Below are 24,573 nucleotides of genomic sequence, written 5' to 3'. Positions count from 1 at the left end.
ACACTCCAGCAGGAGTGACAGAGTGAGATTTTGCCTCAAAAAAAAAAAAAAAAAAAAAAAAAAAACTGATGTTTAAAAAAACTAAAACTAAAAATAAAGAAATGAACAGTGAGGGACTCCCTTCACACATACATCCTATACATGTACATCCCTTAACTCCCTTAAGTGGCAGAGTTGGGGTCAGAAACCAGGTGCTTGGTACTTTTGGTGTTTTTTTCTTTGTTTTTTTTTTTTTTTCTTTTTTTCTTGGAACGGGGTGGCAGAGAGAGTCTCTCTCTGTCGTCCACGCTGGAGTGCAGTGGCGGGATCTCAGCTTACTGCAACCTCTGCCTCCCAGGTTCAAGCGAGTCTCCTACCTCAGCCTCCTGAGTAGCTGGGACTGCAGGTGCGCACCAACACGCCCTGCTAATTTTTGTTGTATTTTTAGTAGAGACGGGGTTTCACCATGTTGGCCAGTCTGGTCTTGAACTCCTGACCTCAGGTGATCCACCTGCCTTGACCTCCCAAAATGCTGAGATTACAGGTATGGCTACCCTGCCCTGCCAAAAACCATGTGTTTGTTAACATCAAAGCTCATCCCTCAGTCATGATACTCAGACCCCTGTCCCCTCTGTAGGAAAGGCAGCCATCAGCTGGAGTGCAGAAGCAGGCAGCAGGCACCTCCAGGGGGCATGAAGGGATACTCCAGCAAACACTCTTGTAATCACCTTACTTGTTAAGAAATAGAACTTCGTCAGACATCCCAGAAGCTCCTCTCTGTGCCCCTTCACAATCATAGCTTTTCCCCTCCTTCTCTCTAAAAGCAACCACTTTCCTGACTTTTATAGTAATAATTTCCTTGGGTCGCTTTTTTTTTTTGAGATAGAATCTCACTGTGTCGTCCAGGCTGGAGTGTAATGGCACGATCTCAGCTCACTGTAACTTCTGCCTCCCAGGTTCAAGCTATGCTCGTGCCTCAGCTTCCTGAGTAGCTGAGACTGTAGGCACCCACCACCCTGCCTGGCTAGTTTTTGTGTTTTTAGTAGAGACGGGTTTTTGCCATGTTGGCCAGGCTGGTCTTGAACTCATGACCTCAAGTGATCCACCCACCTCGGCCTCCCAAAGTACTGGGCTTACAGACGTGAGTCACTGCGCCCGGACTCATTTGGGTTTCTTTGTGTTTGGTTTTGTTTTTTTTTTCACCCAAGTGCACATCCCTAGATACTGTCATTTAGTCAGGTCCACTTTTTAAAACACTATACTTTTTAGTCTCTTTTGATCTATAAGTTCTCTCTCTCCATCTTTTTTTTTTTTTTTTTTTTTTGAGACGGAGTTTTGCTCCTGTTGCCCAGGCTGAGTGCAATGGCGCGATCTCAACTCACCGCAACCTCTGCCTCCTGGGTTCAAGCGATTCTCCTGCCTCAGCCTTCCGAGTAGCTGGGATTACAGGCATGAGCCACCATACCCGGCTAATTTTGTATTTTTAGTAGAGATGGGGTTTCTCCATGTTGGTCAGGCTGGTCTCGAACTCCCAACCTCAGGTGATCCACCCGCCTTGACCTCCCAAAGTGCTGGGATTACAGGCGTGAGCCACCACACCCAGCCTATCTCTTTCTTTTTCTTGTAATTTGCTTTGAAGAATGTGAGCCATTTGACCTGTATTGTTTTTCCAGTTTGGAGCTTGTGTATGTCAAAAACTGATGTCCTCCTCATGGTACAGCTCAACATGTTTCTCTGCCCCTGGATTTTTTGCAAATTGTCAGCTGGATCTCAAGGCATGATCAGATTCAGATTTGATCCCTTCAGCAACCCCAGGGGTTGATGTTGTGTTCTCTCATCCGTGGTCTCTAATGTCTGGATTTCTGGTATTTTTGTTTGTTTATTTTTGAGATGGGGTCTCGCTCAGTTGTCCAGGCTGGACTACAGTGACATGATCATAGCTCACTGCAGACTCGAACTCCTGGGCTCAAGCAGTTCTCCCACCTCAGCCTCCCAAGTAGCCGGGACTATAGGTACATGCGACCACACCTGGCTAATTTTTAAAATTGTTTGTGGAGATGAGGTCTCACTACGTTGCCCAAGCAGGTCTTGAACCCCTGGCTTCAAGTGCTCCTCCCACCACAGCCTCCCAAAGCACTAGGATTACAGGCGCAATCCACTACACCCAGCCTGGCTCTGCTTTTGGATCAGAGCTAATGCTTTTAACCACACTGCTATGGGGACACCTCCCAGCTACCCTCAGCTGCCTGGGTTTTCTTCTATCTTCTGGACAGATTTGTCCCCAAAGATGAGCCCTTCATCGCACCAGCGCTTCTGTGCCCGTGGCCTGGCTAATGCCAGAAGGCACCCCTCAGAATTCCCATCTGAGCCTCTCCACACTCCAAGGTCTGTGGAGGGATGGGGTCCTGCCTCCCTGTTGAGCGTCACCTCTCTCTGCTCCTCTCTCCAACCTAGTACCTCAGTTAGACAAAATTCCACTTCGTTTCCCAAAAGGGCCACACTCTCCATTACCTCAGGGCCTTTGCATATGCTGTTCCCAGACCAGAAATTGTGCCCCTGACCACCGCTTCTTCTTCTTCTTCTTTTTTTTTTGAGACAGAGTCTTGCTCTGTTTCCCAGGCTGAGTGCAGTGGTGCAGTCTTGGCTCACTGCAACCTCTGCCTCCCGGGTTCAAGTGATTCTCCTGCCTCAGCCTCCCGAGTAGCTGGGAATGCAGGTGCGCACCACCATGCCTGGCTAATTTTTGTATTTTTAGTAGAGATGGTGTTTCACCATTTGGCCAGGCTGGTCTCGAACTCCTGAACTCAAGTGATCCGCCCACCTTGGCCTCCTGAAGTGCTGGGATTACAGGCATGAGCCACCATGCCCACCCCACCTGCCCACCTCTCCTAACTAAGCACTGCTGATCCTTGAGGTCCTAGTAGATCTATCCATTCCTCCCCACACCAGCCACCAGATTGAATTGGGTGCCTTTTATGTACCTCCAGGGCCCTAGGCTAACCTAGTGGGTACTACTAATAAGTAGCACTTAGGCCACTAGATTATATTTGTCTGGTTTCTGATCTATTTCCCCTGCTAGAGTCCGAACTCCTTGAGGATAGGAAGTCTTGCAGGGGGCCTGGCACATAGTAGGAGCTCAATAAACATCAAGTGCATGTGTGCATGAACGAGCAGACAAATTGGCCTTTATGAGTCAGCAGGAGGCAAACCCAGGCACAATAGAAGAGCTTATTTTTTTGGTTTTTGTTTTGAGACAAAATCTCACTCTGTCACCCAGGCTGAGTGCAGTGCAATCTCCGCTCACTGCAACCTCTGCCTCCTGGGTTCAAGTGATTCTCGTCCCTCAGTCTCCTGTGTAGCTGGGATTACAGGCCTGCACCGCCACATCTGGCTAATTTTTGTATTTTTAGTAGAGAGGGAGTTTCACCATGTTGGCCAGGCTGGTCTTGAACGCCTGACCTCAAGTGATCCCCCCACCTCGGCCTCCCAAAGTGCTGGGATCACAGGCGTGAGCCACCTTCCTCGGACTTAGACAAAGAGCTTTTCTAAGATGACACACTGAGAGCTCCCGCCAGGAAAGGTGGTGGTGCAGGTTGCAGAAAGAACTCCTGCCTAGGAAAGTGCATCCCAGTCCTGGAAAAGTCTCAGAGCCCTTTCTTCAAACAATCATGCTAGGAACCCCCAAATATAAGACCAGTTGCTGGGCACTGTGGCTCACACCTGTAATCCCACCACTTTGGGAAGCTGAGGTGGAAGGATGCCTTGAGGCCAGGAGTTCAAGACCAGCCTGGACAACAGATTGAGATCCTGTCTCTACAAGAAAATGTAAAAATCAGCTGGTGTGTCTCTGTAGTCCTAGTTATGCAGGAGGCTGTGGCAGGAGGATCGCTTGAGCCAAGGAGTTCAAGCCTGCAGTGAGCTATGAGCCCACCACCGTACTCCAGCCTAGACGCCAGAGTGAAACCCTGTCTCTCAAATAAACAAAGAAACAAAGCAAAGCAAACAAACAAACAAACAAACAAACAAACGATCGTTTCCTGGCGGGAGCCAAAATAAAAAACAAAAGCAAACAAAAATAATTTTAAAATGAACAAACCAACAAAAAGACAAATTAATGGGGAGGAGTCCTAGCTTCAGCATGGGAGAAGGCAGGAGGCCTGCCCTGGGCCCCCCTACCCTGAGTGTGAAGGGGCCTCTGGACAGTAGCCTGGCTACATTCTCCACTTCCTTTATCACAACTGGCATATCTATGATTTTATTATTATTTTTTAGACAGAGTCTCACTGTGTCGCCCAGGCTAGGGTGAAGTGGTGTGATCTCGGTTCACTGCAACCTCCGCCTCCCGTGTTCAAGCAATTCTCTTGCCTCAAATTCCCTAATAGCTGAGATTACAGTCAGGCACCAGTACGCCTGGCTAATTTTTGTATTTTTAGTACCAACGGGGTTTCACCATGTTGGCCAGGCTTCCCACGCCTTTGATTTCAGGCAGCCACACGCTGGGGACGAAGGAGTCCTAGTTTATCCGTAAGTCTGTCCGGAGTGGTGTTCCTGGGGGCTCCCCCTGCAGCTGATAGAGATGTCTACAGAAGCCCTCTTCCTGCAGATTGCCCTACAAGTCCATTGTGTTTCTGAAACAGTGAAACTCTGGAGTCTCTGGTCAGAGCCAAGCCAGTACAGAGGCAGGCAGGGCTGCAGGGCTGCCTAGCAGGGCACACAGCCAAGGGCTTAGTCTCAGAATTGGATTATTAAAGTGAATTTGGAGCTCCCAGCCCCACTGACCTCGGGGACATGAGGATTACCCGGGCCTCTGACTGGGGCCCACGATCCTCCACATTCCCTGCCAGGTCTGAGAATACGCATCCTCCCTCTGCGGTAACACAGGGGACAGGGGATGCTCTGCCCACCTCCCACCCCCAGCCGTCAGCCCTGCAGCCTCCCCCCGGCTGCCCGGAGGCACACCAGCCTCCCTTGTGTCTAGGATTTACAGCAGTGCCGTTCAGCTTGTTGTCCACAGACTGGCAGCATCAGCATCCTCTGGGAACTTGTAAGAAATGCACATTCATGGACCGCACCCCAGACATAGGATCAGAATCACTGCGGGGGTGGCCCAGATCTGGGCTTCACAAATGCTCCAGGCGATTCTGCTGTATGCTAAGGTTTGGGAACCAATGGCTTGAGGTACACCGGCCACGCCACACACCTGCCCAAGTATGCCCCAAGCCTGTCTGAGACTCTGAACAACTTCTACCCACAAATTTCTCCTTTGGGCTCCTTTAAGACTTCGCTTATAGAAATGAATTACAATGGGTCTTTTCAATTGCATGATTCCACTGCAGTCTGAATAGCAGTCCCTGGGGTGTGCGATGCCATGCAATGCCCTAAGGGCATTTGCTATGCACTGACCCCATCCTTTATCATCCCCACATTACACACATAAGGAAACTGAGGTTCAGAGAGGAGATGCGACTGGCCCTAAGTCACACAGCAAGCAAACCCTGGGCCTATTGGCTACACATCTTCCCACTCAGCAGAGAGGATGGCAGCTATTTCTTTCTTTTTTTAGACAGAGTCTCGCTCTGTCACCCAGTGGCGTGATCTTGGCTCACTGCAGCCTCCACCTCCTGGGTTCAAGCAATTCTCCTGACTCAGCCTCCCAAGTAGCTGGGACTCCAGGCGCGTGCCACCACACCCGGCTAATTTTTCTATTTTGTAGAGACAGGGTTTTACCATTTGGCCAGGTTGGTCTTGAACTCCTGAACTCAAGTGATCCTCCCGCCTCGGCCTCCCAAAGTTCTGGGATTACAGGCGTGAGCCACTGCGCCTGGCCAATGGTAGCTGTATCTATTATCTGTCTGTCCGCACACACTGGGATTTCCTCCTGGGCAAAACCCTTGTCTTCACTTCCTTAGCCAAGCCTTTTCTGACCTCCCTAGAGGAGGCCAGTCCTCCTTATTATATCCTGCCAAAGGTCCCTATATTTTTACTTAATAGCAGTATCACAATTTGTAATCCTATGTGATGTGTTTCTCTCATGTCTGTCTCTCCAACCAGTATGGAATTTCCAGAAAGTCAGAAGTGATACAGACTCTGCTGGATGCTTCTCTTCTTATAGAACCTGATTTTGTTTGGGGAAGCTGAGCACCCAGCTAAATAACTGACTACATTCTTCAGTCTCCCTTAGCAGTCCCAGGTTCTGGCCCACGGATGAGAATGGAAGTCACCGAGTATAATATAATAGGTCCTCAATAAATGTATGTTGGCCAGGCAAGGAGACTCATGCCTGGAATCCCAGCACTTTGGGAGGCCAAGGCGGGCAGATCACTTGAGGTCAGGAGTTTGAGACCAGCCTGCCCAACATGGTGAAAGCCCATTTCTACTAAAAATACAAAAAATTAGCCAGGCATGGTGGCGGGCGCCTGTAATCCCAGCTGCTTGGGCGGCTGAGGCAGGAGAATCGCTTGAACCTGGGAAGTGAAGGTTACAGTGAGCCGAGATCATGCCACTGCACTCCAGCCCAGGTGACAGAGCTAAACCCTGTCTTAAAACAGAAAACATAGGAAGGTCAAAAGAACCCTCATCTGACTTCGTTTTGAAATAAATAAACAAATAAAAAATGCCAGATGCAGAAATGCTCAGCTGGTTCTGGGTATGCAGTTGGTGCTCAGGACAGCTGGTTCTGGTTACGCAGTTGGTGCGCAGGAAACGGGAGGGTCATCTAACCAGGCCCAAGGAGGAAAGACCATGACGGCCGTCTTGCTCTTGGAAATATTTTTATTGGTTCTGAGATAACAGGGCTGAGGCGAGCTGGGACGGGCGCAGAGCGAAGGTGGGAGGCTTTGCCCTGGGGCGGACATGCTGTGTGGGATCTGCTGGCGGGCTCCCTGGCCCACCCAGCCAGCAGCAGCTGGGCACATGGCCCTTGGCGCCTGGCACGACCTCTGCCGGCTTGGCACGGTGGCCTCCTCATCGGCGGGCGCCCCCGCTTTCCAGTTGCAGGAGTGAGTCTTTCACAGTGCGGAAGGGTGGGGGTCCTGGGTGGGCGCCTCCCCGGGGTGCAGGCAGGCCCCATCCGCCAATACATCCTGGGCTCTCGGCGGCTACGGCAGGTGAGGCAAGCTCTGGCTCCTCTTCGCCCCGCCATTGGGAGCTTGGCAGTCCTGGAGGGGCCCCTGCGGCCTCAGCGGGACATCATCCGGACAAACTCTAGAAGGGTAGAGGAGCAGCTGGGGAGCAAGCAGCAGCCAAAGGCCTCCCCAGGGTGCTGCCTTCAGACCCCTCCCCATTGCCACTGCCCCAACTCTGTGCTGGTCCCCCATCCATTCTGCTCCCTCCAATCCATCGACACAGCAGCCAGCTAGAGTGTTCTAATCTGCGGATCTGATCCCTGTGTAAACGTCCCATGGCTCTCCACTGGAAAATCTCCAATTTCCTCACACAGCCTCATGGCCCTCCCTGATCTGGCCCTAGCTGACATCTCCAGCCACATCTCTCGGGCTAACTCCCAACCTGTGTGCTCCAACTACGCAGATCTTCTTTTCGGCCCCTCAATGCAGCTGGCGCTCTCTCTCTCTCTCCTCTCACTTCTCAGCATTTTTTTTTTTTTTTTTTTTGAGACGGGGGCCCCCTCTGTCCCCCAGGCTGGAGTGCAGTGATGCAATCTCAGCTCACTGAAGCCTCCACCTCCTGGGTTCAAGCAATTCTCCTGCTTCAGTCTCCCGAGTAGCTGGGACTACAGGTGTGCACTACCACACTGGGCTAATTTTTGTACTTTTAGTAGAGACAGGGTTTCACCATGTTGGCCAGGCTGGTCTCCTCTTAGCTTTTCTGAAAGCCCAACCTGTACCCTCCCCCTTCTTCTTCTTTTTTTTTTTTTTTTTTTTTTTAATGTAGAGACAGAGTCTCGCCTGTCGCCCAGGCTGGAGTGCAGTGGCATGATTATAGCTCACTGTAACGTCAAACTCCAGGGCTCTAGAAATCCTCCTGCCTTGGCCTCCCAAAGTGCTGGGATTACAGGTGTGGCCACCGTGCCCAGCCCCTTCTCTCTCTCTCTCTTTCTCTCTCTCTCTTTTTTTTTTTTTTTTTTTTGAGACAGAGTCTTGCTCTGTTGCCCAGGCTGGAGTGCAGTGGTGTGATCTCGGCTCACTGCAAGGCTCCGCCTCCCGGGTTTACGCCATTCTCCTGCCTCAGCCTCCCCAGTAGCTGGGACTACAGGCGCCCGCCACCATGCCCGGCTAAGTTTTTGTATTTTTAGTAGAGATGGGGTTTCACCGTGTTAGCCAGGATGGTCTCGATCTCCTGACCTCGTGATCCGCCCACCTCAGCCTCCCAAAGTGCTGGGATTACAGGCGTGAGCCACCGCGCCTGGTCTCTCTTTTTTTTTAAGGGCAATTTTAGGTTTACAGCCAAATGGAGTAGAAAGTATGGAGATTTTTTTCTGCAACCCCTGTCCCCACATATGCATAGCCTCCCACCCCGACCACATTCCACACAGAGGGTGCATTTGTTATAACTGAGCGACCTGCACCGACACATTGCTATCATCCGGAGACCACAGTTTACATCAGGGTTCACTGCTGGCGATGCACATTCTATGAGTTCGGACAAACGTATAATGACATGCATCCTCTGCTATTGCATCTTACAGAATCGTTTCTTTTTCTTTTTATTTATTTTTGAGACAGGGTCTCACTTTGTCACCCAGGCTGGAGTACAGTGGCACAATCTCGGCTCACTGTAGCCTCGACCTCCCAGGCTCAAGCAATCCTCCTGCCTCAACTCTCCAGGTAGCTGGGACTGCAGGCATGCATCACCATGCTTGGCTAATTTTGTTTTTGTGTATTTAGTAGAGACGGGATTTTGCCCTGTTGCCCAAGCTGGTCTCGAACTCCTGACCTCAAGTGATCCTCCTGCCTCGGCCTCCTAAAATGCTAGGATTACAGGCATGAGCCACTGTACCTGGCCTCATACAGAATAGTTTCACTGCCCTAAAAATCCTCTCTGCTCTGCCTATTCATCCCTCCCTCCCCCCAACCCCTGGCAACCACTGATCTTTTTACTGACTCCATAGTTTTGCCTTTTCCAGAATGTCATATAGACGAAATCATATGGTATGCAGTGTTTTCAGATTGGCTTTTCACTTAGTAATATGTATTTGTGTCCCCTCTTCACCACGTCTTTTCATGGCTAGATAGCTCATCTCTCTCTCTCTCTCTCTCTCTTTTTTTTTTGAAACAGAGCCTTGCTCTGTCGCCCAGGCTGGAGTGCAGTGGTGCCATCTCAGCTCACTATAACCTCCGCCTCCCGGGTTCAAGTGATTCTGTGTCTCAGCCTCCCAAGTAGCTGGGATTACAGGTGCGTGCCACCACACCCAGCTAATTTTTTTGTATTTTTAATAGAGACAGGGTTTCACCATGTTGGTCAGGCTGGTCTCAAACTCCTGGCATCAAGTGATCTACCAACCTCAGCCTCCCAAAGTGCTGGGATTCCAGGCGTGAGCCACCGCACCGGGCCTAGCTCATCTCTTTTTAGCACTGAGCAATATCCCATTGTCTGGATGTACCACAGTTTATTTATCCGTCACTTACTGAAAGGACACCTTGGTTATTTCCAAGTTGGGACAATTATGAATAAAGCTGCTATAAGCAGAATAAAGACAATTATGAATAAAGCTGCTATGTACAGACTTGTGTGGACATAGGTTTTCAACTCATTTGGGTAAATACCTGCCCTTCCCACTCACCTGATGGCTCTTCTCATTTTGGGGGGCTCTGATTGTTTATAACCTCCTCCAGGAAGTCTTCCCTAATCCCTCTCTGCAGCCTGGCACAGGTGCCCCCTCTATCGCAGCCCCCTTTGTTCCCCCAGCACACATGGATTATGCTATTGTTTTCTCTGGTTTTCTTGCTGGGCTTGGGTTCTTCAAGGCAGAGACCAGATCTTAGCACACAGCAGATTTACAATGCATCTTCGTAGGTTGAATGGGGGATGCCAGGCTTTCAAGAGCAAGGCTATCATCTGTGGTGGGCACTACCTGGATACAGGGAGACCTGAGATTTTCGGATCTGGTGACAATAAAGCCTTCTATCCAACTATCCACGCTCCCCGGCCTTGAAGGCTGACTGAGAGAAAACCTCCCAACCTTTGTGTTCTGGACACTCACAATCTCTGGCACATGCTTATCTCGTCTTTCTGCTCAGCATGCAAGTTCCTGGTGCGCAGAGTCAACATTTTACCCTTTCCCTGTATCCCCTAGTGCCTCGCGTGGTGTCATGCACAAGACTGCATTCTGCTGTGATTTCAGGCCTGGGGCTGTGCCCCAGCTCTGCCTCTTAATAGGCAGGCAATCTTGAGCTAGTTCTATTACTTCTCTGAGCCTCAGTTTCCTCATCTGTAACACGAGGTTATAATAATGCAACCCATAGGGTCACTGTGGTAATTAAATGTAATAATATGTGTAAAGCTACTTAGTACAATGACTGCACATAAGTGTACAGTAAATGGTAACTATTATGATTATTATTGATTCTTTAAAAAGAAAGCCTTTGAGGCTGGGTGCTGTGCCTCATGCCTGTAATCCCAGCACTTTGGGAGGCCAAGGCGGGTGGATCACTTGAGGCCAGGAGTTCGAGACCAGCCTGGCCAACATGGTGAAACCCTGTCTCTACTAAAAATACAAAAAATTAGCCGGGCGTGGTGGCGCACACCTATAGTCCCAGCTACTCGGGAGGCTGAGGCACAAAATCACTTGAACCCGGGAGGCAGAGATTGCAGTGAGCCGCGATTACGCCACTGCACTCCAGCCTGGGTGACAGAGCAAGACCCTGTCTTAAAATAATAAATAAATAAATAAATAACCTTTTACTGAACACTAGCGGTGTTACGCAGGAAATGCAGATATTTAAAAAATAGGGTTCTTCTTTCAAAGTTCAGAGTCAATTGGGAAGACAACTCTAACCAGCAGTTAGGGGTCAGTGTGAAGAACAGGTGAGTCTGAAATGCTGTGAAAACCCAGAAAAGAAGAAGTTCAATTTGAGGAACCAGGGAAGGTGCTAGAGGAAGGAGTCCCACTGTCGGGTCATGAAGAATGTCCCTTGGACTAACAGAACTTAGCCCAGGTAAAGAACACGATAAAAGCCCTCCTGGTGGCCGGGCACGGTGGCTCATGCCTATAATCCTAGCACTTTGGGAGGCTGAGGTGGGTGAATTGCCTGAGCTCAGGAGTTTGAGACCAGCCTGGGCAACATGGTGAAACCCCGCCTCTACTAAAATACAAAAAAAATTTTTTTTAAAATTAGCCGGGCATGGCGGCTTGCACCTGTAGCCCCAGCTACTTGGGAGGCTGAGGCAGAAGAATCGCTTGAACCTGGGAGGCAGAGGTTACAGTGAGCCAAGATGGTGCCACTGCACTCCAGCCTGGTGACAGAGCAAGACTCTGTCTCAAAAAAAAAAAAAAAAAAGAAAAGATGGAGAGACAGAGAGACAGATATGGAAAGATGGACAGATAGATGAATAGGTAGATGAATGGATGCACAGATGGATGGATAGGTGGGTGGATGGATGGATGGATGGACAGATGGATAGATATGTAGACAAATGGACAGATATGTAGACAAATGGATGAATGGATGGATGGATGGATAGATGGATGGATGGATGAATGGATGGATGAATGGATAAATGGATGGATGGATGATGGACAGATAGATAGGTAGATGAATGGATGGATGGATAAATGGACAGATGGATGGATAGGTAGAGGATGGATGGATGGATAGATGGGTAGAAAATGGATGGATGGATGATGGACAGATGGATAGATAGGTAGATGAATGGATGGATAAATGGACAGATGAATGGAAAGGTAGAGGATGGATAGATGGATGGATGGATAGATGCATGAAGAGATGCATAGGGAAGGAATGGGAGGTGGATTAGAGGGGGGCATGGGTGGAGGGATAGGAGGATGAAAGGGCTGGGGGTTGGAAAGTTAGGGTGGATTGATAGGTTACATGATGGATACACAATTGGAGGGCTCCATGGATGGCCACGGCTGGCTTACTTCTCTCCCACTTTCAAGCCCCACCTACCTTCAAAGTCCACTCGTCCATCCCCATTGAGGTCCACATCTCGGATAATTTCCTCTATGTCTCGGTGTCCCACCTGATGGCCCAGGAGCTTCCTCATAGCCTCTCGCAGCTCACTGGTGCTTATTTCCCCATCACCATTGGTGTCAAACTAGAGAAGGCAGGAAGGAAGGAGAGGTCGCTCCAACATGGCGATTGGCAGCATCAGGTCCCAAAGTTGAGCTCCTTCTCCAGTGTCATTTCCCCCCTTTACCAGAGACCTTTCTCTGCCCAAGCTCCCTCCCCTGATCTGGGACTTGAGGCTCAGGCTTCTTTTGAAGTATTTATCCTGCAGATAGGATTCCAATAGCTGCCCCCATGCCTGCCTGCCTCTGCCCGTTACCTCTCGGAAAGCATCTCGCAGTTCCTTTACACCAATCATATCTGCTGTCTCTGCCAGGAGTTTAGGCCCCATTAGCTCCACGAAGTCATCAAAATCTACGTGGCCACCCACTGGAAAAAGAGGAAAGGGCTAGGTCATCCCCGATAATACCCATTCCCTGTCTCCAAGTAGACAACTGACAGAATGGGCAACCCCTCCTTGAACTGCTCATCAGACAGAGAAAAACTTAATAATAACAGGAGCCCTCTGTTCAGTTCTTCCTGTGAGCCAGTTGTTGGGCTGTTTTACAGATATTCCCTAATCTACTTTCTGGGCTCCACTCCTCCAGTTCGGCCCTCATTTTACAGGTGAGGAAACTGAGGCTCAGAGAGGGTAAGTGGTTGGCCCCAGATCACAGAGCTGGAAAGAGGTGGATGCAGAATTTGAAGCCAGTCCTGTCTGACTGCAGAGGACAGCAAGGGTGAGGACCGGAAGGGACACAGGTGCCTGGTAGAGGGACTCACGGTTCATGTTGATCTGCTGGGACAGTTCGATGAGCTCCATCTCAGTGGGCATGTAGCCCATGGTGCGCATGCAGTTGCCCAGGTCCCGGCAGTTGATGTAGCCATCCTTGTCCTTGTCGAATTCTCTGAAGGCCTCTCGGAGCTCTGGGGAAGTGAGCAAAGGTGGATGTCATTGGGGGTAGGACCTGCAGATCCTCTGTGGGCAAAGGCAGCCCAAAGGCCCACCAGCGTGGAAAGAGGGGCCCAGGAGCTTCCCAGGATGCTGGGGTATTTCTCTTGCCTTCTGTGCACACCTTCAGCAGCTGGTTTCACAGAAGATAGCCCGTGTTGCACCAGGCCCCATTCCCAGGGGCCTCTCTTCCCATCAACCTCCCTTCCCACACCTTCATGGAGGGTTAGGCAGTCCTTCCCCCAAGGGGCCAAGTTTTACCTTCGATTTCCTCTGGTCGCAGTGATCTATCCTGAAACAAAAGAACATGTCCTATTAGCCGCGACAAGGGATCTGGAAGTCACAAAATATCTAACCTGGGGGCCATCCAAGTGGCAGCAGGCACTGGGTAGGAGGTGACGAGGATGCAGCAGAAGTGTGCCTGGATCGGATCCTTGAGGGGAAAAGAAAGCCCCACATCTCGCTTAGACATGGAAGCTCCTGGGCCACTAACAAGAGATTCCCAAGGAGCCACCAGCCCCACCAGCCTGGGCACAGAACCTCTGCGCCTCCAGCCCCTTGTTCCAGATACAAGAATGGATGAGCAGGAGTTTGAGGCTGTAGTGAGCTGTGATGGTACCATGGCACTCTGTCACCCTGGGCAACAGAGTGAGACCCTGTCTCAAAAAAAAAAAACAAAAAGAATGAGTCAGGGAACAGAGTTGGTCTGGTGGCAAAAACCTGCAAATAAAACAGGGTCCAGGGAGGCCACAACAGGGAGAAGAGAGCACCACCCAGTGAAACAGGAAGAGCAGGGCGACAGAGGCTGCAAGACAACAGATGAGGCGCCAGAGGGGAGAGAAGGCAGGGCTGTCCTGAAGTGGGGGTAGGAGGACAGGGAGGAGTCAGGAGGAGACGTGGCAGCAGAATGGGGCTGTGCCTGCTTCCCAGGCACTGCCCCACCTTCTCCAATTTGAGCCCCATCCCTATAGGTTGCCCTGTCACAGGACACCATATAGGACCCCAGGGGCCACCAGTGCGTCTGGCTGCAGCCAGGGTCCAAAAAGCACATGTCTCCAACCACAAGTAGTGCCCAGGTCTCCTGGGCAATCAAGGCAACCCCGAATCCAGGCATCAGAACAGATGGCAGAGATGTCTCCAAGGCGCAGGCCTGGAGGAAGCTCAGGTTGGTGAGGTGCCAGTTGTCCCAGGCCTGCCCAGGAGGGAGACAGACGGGCATGAAATGGGTACAGGTGCCCAGCTGGACCTGGTTAGTACACTCTAAAAGTGGCCTTCAGTGTCCAGCCTCCCCCGTGTTGCAGCTCTCTGCCTTTGGGCAGGGAGAACACCAAGCAGGTGTGCCCATCCTGAAGAGGCTCACACAGCTATGGGCATACCTCTCGTGAACACAGACATGCGGGCACGCCATAGTGAGCGCGTGGCACCTCCACTGTGCATGCAGGCCGTTCCAGCCAACGGGGCCAGGGTGGGTGGAGACAGTCACTCCAAACTGGCCCCAGGACAAAAGACAACACCAGAAAATCTGCAGATCATCTAGAAAGGGAAGGGCTGCTGAGTCACATCTCAGGTACATAGGACCAAGAGCTCAGAGGTGGCTCTGCGTGGCAGGACAGCGTTGAGAGTGTGTGTGAGCTTGGAGGGAGCAGGCTGCAAGCTCCCAGCTCCGCCAGGAGTCACCCGAAGGGAGGCGTGTCTCCAAGATGACTGCATGGACATTCGCCTATAAAGTTCGCCATGGGCCAAGCACGGTGGCCCACGCCTATAATCCTAGCACTTTGCGAGGCCAAGGCAAGAGGATCACTTGAAGCCAGGAGTTCGAGACCAGCCTGGGCGATATAGTGAGACCTCATCTCTACAAAAAAAAAAAACACCTGTTTTAGTTAGCCAGGCACGGTGGTGCACGCCTGTTGTCCCAGCTACTCGGGAGGCTGAGGCAGGAGAATCACTTGAGCCTGGGAGGCAGAGATTGCAGTGAGCCAAGACTGTACCACTGCACTTCAGCCTGGACAAGAGAGTCAGACTCTGTCTCAAAAACAAACAAACAAACAAAAAGCTGGTCATGGTGCCTGGCTCAAGGGTAGGTCACAGCCATTCCAACACAAACCCATATGCTCCTAGACGTTCTTGGGTGACCAAAAAGGATGTTTTGTGCAACGGGTCATCCCAGCAGTCAGTGAAAGCAAGCGAGTTAGCACGTGTGTACACATATGTGCAGAGCACACTCCCTAGGACCCCATGCATCAGGCCTTAAGCAGCCTCCCACTTCTCCAGGGCCCAGTTCTGCAGGACTCAGGAGGAACAGGCATTGCTGACTCCATCGCAGCCCCTTCCGTTCCTCCTGTACACCCAGAGCCCAGGGGGCGGCAAAGCCGGGTGCCCCTTCACGGGGTGTGCCCGCCACCAGAGCTGGTCTGCTGAGCACTGACGGCTGGTCCTCGGATCACACTCCCCGTGCACAGCAGTAGCGATGTGTGTTCTCTGCCCTGGAGTAGAGCCAGGGATGCTCACTAATGTGCCAGGAAGATCACGTGCAGCAACTCAGGGTCAGGTGGGAATGTGGTGCAGGAACATGCCTTTCTCCCCAATTCACGTGGTTGGGGAGACGCACTTGGGCCCTAGAGGCAGACAGACCTGAGTATGAAGCTCAGATCTGCTTCCTCAGGCAGGTCACTCTGTTGTTTGAGCCACAGTCTCCACATCTGTAAAATGGGTTAATACCATTTCCCGGCCGGGCGCGGCGGCTCAAGCCTGTAATCCCAGCACTTTGGGAGGCCGAGACGGGCGGATCATGAGGTCAGGAGATCGAGACCATCCTGGCTAACACGGTGAAACCCCGTCTCTACTAAAAAATACAAAAAATTAGCCGGGCGAGGTGGCGGGCGGCTGTAGTCCCAGCTACTTGGGAGGCTGAGGCAGGAGAATGGCGGGAACCCGGGAGGCGGAGCTTGCAGTGAGCTGAGATCCGGCCACTGCACTCCAGCCTGGGCGACAGAGCGAGACTCCGTCTCAAAAAAAAAAAAAAAAAAAAAAAAAATACCATTTCCCACCTCACAGGGCCTTAGTGTGCATTCAGTGAGACAAGCTATTAAAATGTTTAGCATGTGGCATTCAATAAATGCAACCTACAAATATTTACCTCTATAACATCCTCATTAGTCCTCTCCTCTCTTTGAACTATTTAGCTACTTGTAGAAAGCTGGCCAATTCAATAGCCGCTAGCCACATGTGGCTATGTAAATTTGAGTAAGAATAACATAAAATCCATAATTCAGTTCCTTAGTTGCACTAGCCACATTTCAAGTGGTCAATAGCCACATGTGGCTAGTGGCTACTGTATCAGACAGCACGGGATTTAGAATATTTCCATCATTGTAGAAAGTTCTACCGGATAGTGCCACGTATACAGAGTTGTCATTAGGAGCACAAGAGGTTCTTGAGTCCGACTATCCAAGTGTGAACCCTACCTCTACCACCACCAAGCTGTTACCTTGAGGATGTGACCTCTGCAAGTCAGTTTTCTTTCTCTTTCTTTTTTTCTTTCTTTCTTTCTTTTGTTTTTTGATGGAGTCTTACTGTGCTGCCCAGGCTGGAGTGCAGTGGCGCGATCTTGGCTCACTGCAACCTCTGCCTCCTGGGTTCAAGCGATTCTCCTGCCTCAGCCTCCCAAGTAGTTGGGATTACAGGCGCCCACCACCACGCCCAGCTAATTTTTGCATTTTAGTAGAGATGGGCTTTCACCATGTTGGCCAGGCTGGTCTCAAACTCCTGACCTCAAGTGATCCACCCACCTCGGCCTCCCAAAGTGCTGGGATTACAGGTGTGAGCCACTGTGCCCAGCCCAAGTCAGTTTTCTCAGCTGTAAAATGGGGACGATAAAAGCACCTACCTCTTAGAGTTGCTCTGAGGCTTAAATAAGGCAGTCCGCCAACACACTAGGCACAGGGCTCACCTAGTAAGTGCTCATAACAGTGTATCTGATATTATTTTTATTATTATTATTTTGCTGGTGGATATGGACTCACCAGCACTTTGTAGCCATGAGTGGAAAACTTTGGGGATCAGATTCACAAGTTGGGGGTGTGAGCTCTGTATAGACTCCTTCTTCTTCCCAGCACCTCCTCACGCCCTGTGAAGCCGAGTTCAGCGGGCTCCACTGGGCCAACTTACGTACAGGCTGCCTGTTCTCAGCGAAGCCCTTGCGCAGGAAAATGCAGGCAGGGCCCAGCAGGTTGTGCATGACTGCGCAGTTCTGGGCCAGCATCAGGAGCGGTCCTGGGAGCTCGGTGTCGGCCGCCAGCCCTTCCTCGCTCGTCTGCACCACCATGTAGCTGGTCTGTTCCTCCTGGCACATCTTCAGCCAACACCAAGCAAATGCAAAAGAGAGGCAGGTTGTCACCTCCCTGCCCAGCCTGGCTCCTGGTCCCGGGAGGGGCTTTCCGCAAGAGGGGACCCTGAGAGTCAAGGAGCGGGGTTCAGAGAGCCCTGAGTGTGCATAGGCATCAAATTGGTCCAACGGGCGGAGTCTCCAATCCTTGACGGAAATGGTGGTTCCGGCGAGAGCTGAATGTGATGCCCTCTGTGTGGCACATGCACACGTGCACAAACACACACACACACAGGCGCACACATATGCACAGACTCACACACCCATGTGCATGAAGAGGCAGGAGCAGCGGGGGGCTTCTATTCTAACCAAAGGCAAGTGTTCACTCAGAGCCTAGTGAAACAATATCCTTTTCCAAAATGCTCCCAACATCCCAGTTCAATCAATCTCCAGGGCTAAGTCACTCCTCTCAGCTCCCAAACGGACTTGCCCTACCCCAGCCAGATCCCCGCTGGAAGGCTGTGAGGGCAATCGGAGCTGGCAGCATGCAGACCAGGCTCGGCTGCTCTGCCAGACCGGAGATTGCACACGCAGGTACCATTGCTGACATAAATGAAGCAGGCAGGGTGTGAGAGGGGGGTACTGGGGCAAAGTGGAGAAGGTGCCCCCTCCTTTTTTTTTTTTTTTTTTGTGGCTAGTGCACTCTGTCACCCAGGCTGGAGTGCAGTGGTGTGATCTCGGCTCACTGCAACCTGACTCCCAGATTCAAGTGATTCTCCTGCCTCAGCCTCCCGAGTAGCTAGGTTTACAGGCACCCGCCACCGTATGGGCTAATTATTTTTTGTATTTTCAGTAGAGATGGGGTTTCACCATGTTGGCCAGGCTGGTCTCAAACTCCTGACCTCAGGTGATCCTCCTGCTTCAGTCTCCCAAAGTGCTGGGATTACAGGCGTGAGCCACTGCACCTAGCCTGAGATGGTGCCTCCTCTGAAGAGGTAGACTACTTAACTCCAGCCCGGTGTAACCAGATCTGATTTAAAGCACCAGGTGGGCCACACAAGGCACAGCTGTAGGTAGGATTCCACCCAGTTTGTGATTTCAAGAGTAGATACTCTCTACCATCCACCAGTTCTTTTCCTCCCTCCCGCCTTCCCTGGCTCCCTGCCTGGCCCAGAGTGCCGGACCTCTAGAGGCTAAGGCAGGGGCCTTCTCTGCTTACCTAATATAGCTGTGCTCCCAGGCCCTGACCAGCCGGTCCTCCGCCCTGAAGGTTCCCATGCAGCTATAAAAAGTCAGCACTGCCCACAGACCTTCCCCTTAGGACAACAGCAGCATCCAGACACAACATTCAGTTCTCCCCGACCTCCCGGGATGCCCAGTGCCTCTCCAGAATCCAGCTCCTGCACTCTGCCTTCAGCCTGGAGCCTGCATACCTTCCTTCAATGTGGGGGGATTTGGCTAGAGTAAGACCTTCCCAAGGAGCGACAGGAGCTGAAACCCTGAGGGCTGTCTTTGTCTCAGAACTGCAGGTCTGCGCACCCTATCCTTCCATCCCACTGCATTCTACTTGCAGCCAGATTCCTCCAGGGCAAAGAAGGCCCTGCCTAGGAGAACATCCCAAAACCTAGGGGCAGCCTGTCCTTCCAGGCTGAGATGCAGAACAACCGCCTGCCCACCATGTCCGCTCCTGCTTCCTCTCCCTAAAGCCCTATGGGGCTACCGACCGAGACGCCCTTCCATCTTCCTAAGCCCCTTCCAGGCCTAGAGAGGATGGTGCAGTATTCTGGTTCCTCAAGGGGAAGCAGCTTCTCAGGCTGGAGGTGAAGGAACTCAGTCCCAGGGCCAAGTTCGATGAGTGCCATAAATGTCCGTTTTAGGTGATCCCAGAACTTAAGGGATGTCAGACAGGCCAAGGGCCCCCCCCCCCCGGTTTGATATCCCAAACAGCTGTGATTCAGAGCCTCGGCTTCACTCACTCAGACTTCTGGGACCTAGACTAGAGCGAGACAAGACTAGAGCGAGGCAGAACAAGAGACCTTCCCATCTGGGAGAGTGGATCAAAGCATGCCTGAGATGGCAGTGACTGGCCGAACCCAGAAACCAATCTCAGGAGGTATCTTCAGAGAGTCAGCGTTTTTGTTTCTGGCTGAATCTTCTGCACTTGGCTCAGAGATGGCATAACCTAGGAAGGCGGGGAGGCAGCAGGTGGCACAGAACTCCGAGAGGCAGGCCGGGCGCGGTGGCTCACGCCTGTCATCCCAGCACTTTGGGAGGCTGAGGCGGGTGGATCACCTGAGGTTAGGAGTTCAAGACCAGCCTGCCAACATGGCGAAACCCCATCTCTACTAAAAATACAAAAATTAGCTGGGTGTGGTGGCGGGCGCCTATAATCCCAGCTACTTGGGAGGCTGAGGCAGGAGAATCACTGAACCCAGGAGGCGGAGGTTTCAGTGAACCGAGATGCACCACTGCACTCCAGCTTGGGTGACAGAGCGAGACTCCATCTCAAAACAAACAAAACAAAACAAAAAAAACTTTAAGAGCCAATTTAGTCTGCTGGCTTTGGGCTCAAACAGTCTTAGGGACAAATTCTGGCTCTGCCATTTGCTTGCTGTGTGACCTTGGGCAGGTCACTTCACCTCTCTGTGCTCCAGTTTCCTTCTCCATACCACGGGAGACGATCATGACTAGTCACGGGATTCCTGCGACTAGTAAATGAGTTATACACACAAAGTGCTCTGCATGGTGGCTAGGGCATGGCAAAAGGAGGTGAATAAATAGCGTTGCCATAGTGATGGCAATGATGGCGATGATGATGGTGGTGGTAGTGATGTAATTTAAGAGATATTGGGTGCCAGAAGGCATTTACTTCTGGCTGCAAAGGACGTGGGGGAGCATCTGCCAATCAGGAAAGAAATGAGAAGGATAGAGAGGAATCTGCTCCCATGAAGAATGGAGCAGTGGTGGCTGGGGAATTTCCACTGCATCTCTTGATCATAATACCGCCTGGCACCAAGTTACCCCAGAGGCTGCAATTCATCTCTGGCCAATGATGGCACCTGACAGCCTGGTCCTGCCCAGCTCTGAGCCTGGTGCAGGCTGCCTCTCACCATTTCCAGTTCCCCAAATACTGCTCAGGAAGCCAAGTGGGCAGCGGCCCATGGACAGACAATTTCTCCTGGCACCAAGGTGACGTCTCCTAAGTGTGGCATAGCAACAGGAGGGGCAGGCGTGCCTCATGACCTGACAGCTTTCTAATAACACAAGCTGGCCAAGAGTATGCACGTCAAAGCTCCCTCTCGCTGAATGAAGGTCTTCAAGGAGAAGCTGAATGAGGGAGAGCCTGGTGAGCGGGGAGGGGACTGATGCATTGAGCGGGAATTTGGACTAGATGACTTCTAAGGTCAGATCCAGAAATCTATGAATAACATTTCTGACAGCAGGGGAAAGAGAGAGGCAGCCTCTCATAGAGGAAAACATAAAAATAAAATGCCAGCTCTGATTTTATACAGACTAGGGTTTAAATCCCAGCTCTGCTTCCTATTGACTGTGTAACCTCAGGAAGGCTCTATCTCTGAGTCCAGCTTCTTTCTCTATAAAATAGCCAAAATGACTACGTAGCAGAAAAGAGAAAATGAGATAACAGGCATTAGGTATGTTGTAGATATTTAGAAAAAAAAGCTATTATTAAGAATATGATAGAAACATGAAATTGAATGCAGTCAGTTTTTTTTCTCTTTTACTCTATGGACTGAAAATCTCTCCTATTTCCTGTTTCTCCTCCATCCCTCTTCTCTAAAACCCGGAGTGGAACAATTATGATTATGATGACAAGAATACTAACATTTATTGACTATTATAGACCAGCCACTGTGCACAGAACTTTATTTCATTTTCAGAATCACGTTAAGAGGTGGATATTAGTATGCCCAACTGATGGATGGACAAGGGAATCGAGGAACAGAGAGGTTAAGTAATTTGTCTAAGGTCACATGGCCAGAAAGAGGAGGCCTGTGTAGTCTGACTCTTAAGCACGTTGTTGTGTAAGGGAGGATGGGGGGGACAGAAGGATGATTCTTGTTCTTAAGTTCACTTCCTCAGGCTCTGGATGGAACCTATTACAAGGGCTAATTCAGATCACTTTCTGCTTCTCTGGAAGAGCGCGGAGGCCACTTCCGATGCAGAAGAGTCCCCTAAGAAGATACCAGATTATGGGGGAGGCGTGCACGGAAGAAACAACAAGCCCTTGGAAGGATCCAAAGAGCAGCAAAGATGAGAAGGAATTTGATGTGAGCAGCTTAGCCAAATGAGGAAGGCGACAAGCAGAAAAGCCCGAAATGTCCTAAATTGAGAGGCTGTTAAACTGACCGAGATAGGATGGGGTTGGGGATAGAGACGCCAACAGCTCGCCCGAGGCCACAGGTAAGTCACTTAACCCCTCCCTCTGAATGTCAATGAAGTTCCTTTTCTGGAAAATGGAAGAATTGGAGGAAAACCACCCCATCATTCCCTCTTCCTTTAAATAATAGCTGAGTCTCTTCTATGGCCTGGCTACAGAGGGCTAGAAAAATAGGCAGAACCCACCTAACCCAAAACCCTATAGGTGCAAAACCAGCCTTGCAGGAAAGATGCTTTAGAGATGATCATTTTCTTTCTAAAAGGAATTTTTGGAAAAAAAAACATTCCAAGTGTATGAGCGATAAAGCCACTACAGAAAGTGACTTATATACAACCCCTGCTCAACACATCGCCCAGGCAGCCTACTTCTTAATGGAAAAACTCCTGGGCCCTAAAACCACTCGGGTCCTATTTGAGATACTCTGACTTAACTCAAGAATCAGTGGGGCAGAAGGGGATATATTCTGTTTGGTTCCTTTCAGTAGCAATGAGATCTACTTCAAAATCCATAATTCTGAAGGCTTAGAGGTCATCAGAGAGGCTCACAGACCCTCAAAGGATATGAATGAGTCCCTGGCCTTGCTGCTGGGAAGGGTCTTCAGATTCTGCCGGTTTTAAGGAACTCGGCCAGCCCCTTGAATGACTAAGGTGCCAGTCAAGTTCGCTGACATCTTAAGGTTCCACCCTTTTCATTTTACACCCCAGAAACCCCAAAGTTACACAGTTTCTTTCCCAAGCCTTGTGCAAATTCCCAAACACAGGTGCACTCTCACCCCCATGCCCAAAGCCTGGACACAGAAAACGGCAGTAGGAGGGTGTCCGGGGTAGGAGCAGGGAGGCAGCCCTGGACAGAACCCCTGGGAAGGGTAGCAAGCTCCAGCCACCCTTCCTGTCCCCAACCTCTGGGACAGATGGTAAGACCCCCAATCCCCAGCCCCAGATCTTGGAAACTCCAGAAACATACCTTCCTTGAGAGATTTCTCAGTGGAGACTTGACACAGTTGCCCATCCTAAGTTGAGGCAGCCCCTCTTGGGATCCCCGGGTCCATGAAGGAGGCTCCTGGGGGGCTGAGGGACTTCTGTCCCAGTCTCTGCCAACCCCAGCCTCCCTCCGTCTGTGCCGTTCTTCCTCCAGGACGGATGTGAGCCCTCTCTTGCGCGCGTGCTCTCTCACTTGTCTGCCTGCTCCTGCTCTCTGGTTTTTTTTTTTTTTTTTTTTTTTTTGGGTGGATTGTGTGTGTTTGTGTGTGGGTTTAACTCTCTGGGCACTTTCTTAAGGAGATGAAAGCAGAAGGGGAGAGTGCAGGGCACAGGGAAAATCACCTGGAGCGCTGATGGCAGAGGGCAGCCAAGCTGGAGAAGGCTGCCTGATCATCTACATCAGAGTAGCGCTCAGTCCTCTCTCTGGTTCTCTCCCCTTCTCTCAGCCCCTCCTTTCCCTGCTGCCAAATCTGCAGGGAGATGGCCTCAGGGAGGGGGGCCCAGAATGGCAGCTGCGGCTGGGAATTAGGCCAGCAGGCCCAGAAAGGGAAGCTGGCTAGTTTGGGTCCCCGAAGCTAGGGTGCCTGCCGCACAGCTCACAGCCTTGTATGCACACATACACACACACGTGCATGCACACACACACATGCGCACAAACACACACACACACATGCATGCACACAAAGCACTCAGGGAGATGAATGCCCCTTCCAAAGAGCAGTAAGCTGGACAAGCACTCGCTGCCCCTGGCAATTCCAGCTGCATTGAGAGCTGCGGCTCCAGTCGGGAGCCTGGGAGGTCTGGTGACGTCTCCATCATGCTCCATTTTTCACACTTGCCTTGTCACTGAAATGGGACGAGGCTCGGGGGCCGGCAGTGCAGATGAGCCAACAGTCAGATCAGATCCTTCTGCTCTGTGTGCAGTATCTCCGACCCAAAGGAAACCAGGAGATGGCCCCGAGGGGAGCATGACGGAGGCAGCGCAGGCAGAGAGGGCATGAACAAAAGGTCTCTGAACCTCCTCCTTCTCGCCCCCTGCCTCATCCAGAGCAAAGACCTCTCCCCAGCTTCCTTGGGGTGCCGAGCAGAGAAGAAGCCCTTTACGAAGCGCTCTTCGAGGTCCCACAGCTGGAGCCTTTTAGGTGACTGGCTCTTCCTCGTCCCCCCAGGGTCGGTTTTGATATGAATTCATCTCACTCCTCAGATGTCCTGTTTGAGACCTACAGCCCCAGCCAGATTCCCCGAGTGCAAGCATCCCTGTTTCCTGCACCCAGCTTTCTCCAGCAGGGGGCACCAGAGATAGACTGGAAGCCGAACTCCTCCCAGGCCCCCGATGCAGAAGATTCTTGCACGCTAGCTCAGTTTTCAGCCCGGAGAACCTCCTTTCCCAGGAACTTTTGTCCCGTGTGGGGTGGCTGCTCAGAACTCCTGTTAGGAAGATGGGTGGGGGCGCTGCCCAGAGGGTGCTCACTCCTAGGGAGCTGGGAAGGAGGTCCCTGGATAACTCCTTGACCTCGCCAGTGCTGCTGCTGAGAACCACGCAATGGTTTAATCAGGGGAGTTACTCAGCAGCCTTGTTTGGGCCAAACCTCTGGAGGGAGAGATGGAGGAGGAGGAGACTGCGGGGCGGGTATTGATGACTAAAGAACAGAAAAGAGGGTGATGATGCGTGTCTCCTGGAAACAGCATGAAGGAAGCAGACCCAAGCAGGGGTCAGCCGACTCCGATGAATGGGAAGGACAGGGAGGACTAGG

At 51.3% G+C, this 24,573-nt stretch overlaps 1 protein-coding gene across 3 annotated transcripts in view; it reads right to left on the bottom strand.

The window, feature by feature from the left end:
• Nucleotides 1-6,732: 6,732 nt before the first annotated feature.
• Nucleotides 6,733-24,573, bottom strand: part of CABP1 (calcium binding protein 1) — a 26,056-nt gene continuing 8,215 nt past the window's right edge. The window contains exons 1-7 of one of the 3 annotated variants that reach the window (XM_023213103.2): nucleotides 22,803-23,217; nucleotides 17,288-17,467; nucleotides 13,378-13,408; nucleotides 12,948-13,091; nucleotides 12,445-12,554; nucleotides 12,066-12,213; nucleotides 6,733-7,182 (exon numbers count right to left, since the gene is read on the bottom strand). In XM_023213103.2, coding sequence (XP_023068871.1) covers nucleotides 7,157-7,182; nucleotides 12,066-12,213; nucleotides 12,445-12,554; nucleotides 12,948-13,091; nucleotides 13,378-13,408; nucleotides 17,288-17,467; nucleotides 22,803-22,847 — 684 coding nt within the window. In that variant the 5' untranslated portion in view covers nucleotides 22,848-23,217 and the 3' untranslated portion in view covers nucleotides 6,733-7,156. Of the gene's footprint in view, nucleotides 7,183-12,065; nucleotides 12,214-12,444; nucleotides 12,555-12,947; nucleotides 13,092-13,377; nucleotides 13,409-17,287; nucleotides 17,468-22,802; nucleotides 23,218-24,573 lie in introns of those variants that run through there. The other 2 variants (XM_023213149.2, XM_023213046.1) reach the window with 2 other exon arrangements.

The sequence above is a fragment of the Piliocolobus tephrosceles genome, chromosome 10 (assembly GCF_002776525.5).
Source record: "Piliocolobus tephrosceles isolate RC106 chromosome 10, ASM277652v3, whole genome shotgun sequence".
NCBI classification, from domain to species: domain Eukaryota; kingdom Metazoa; phylum Chordata; class Mammalia; order Primates; family Cercopithecidae; genus Piliocolobus; species Piliocolobus tephrosceles.
This window is presented reverse-complemented; position numbering and strand designations above follow the sequence as displayed.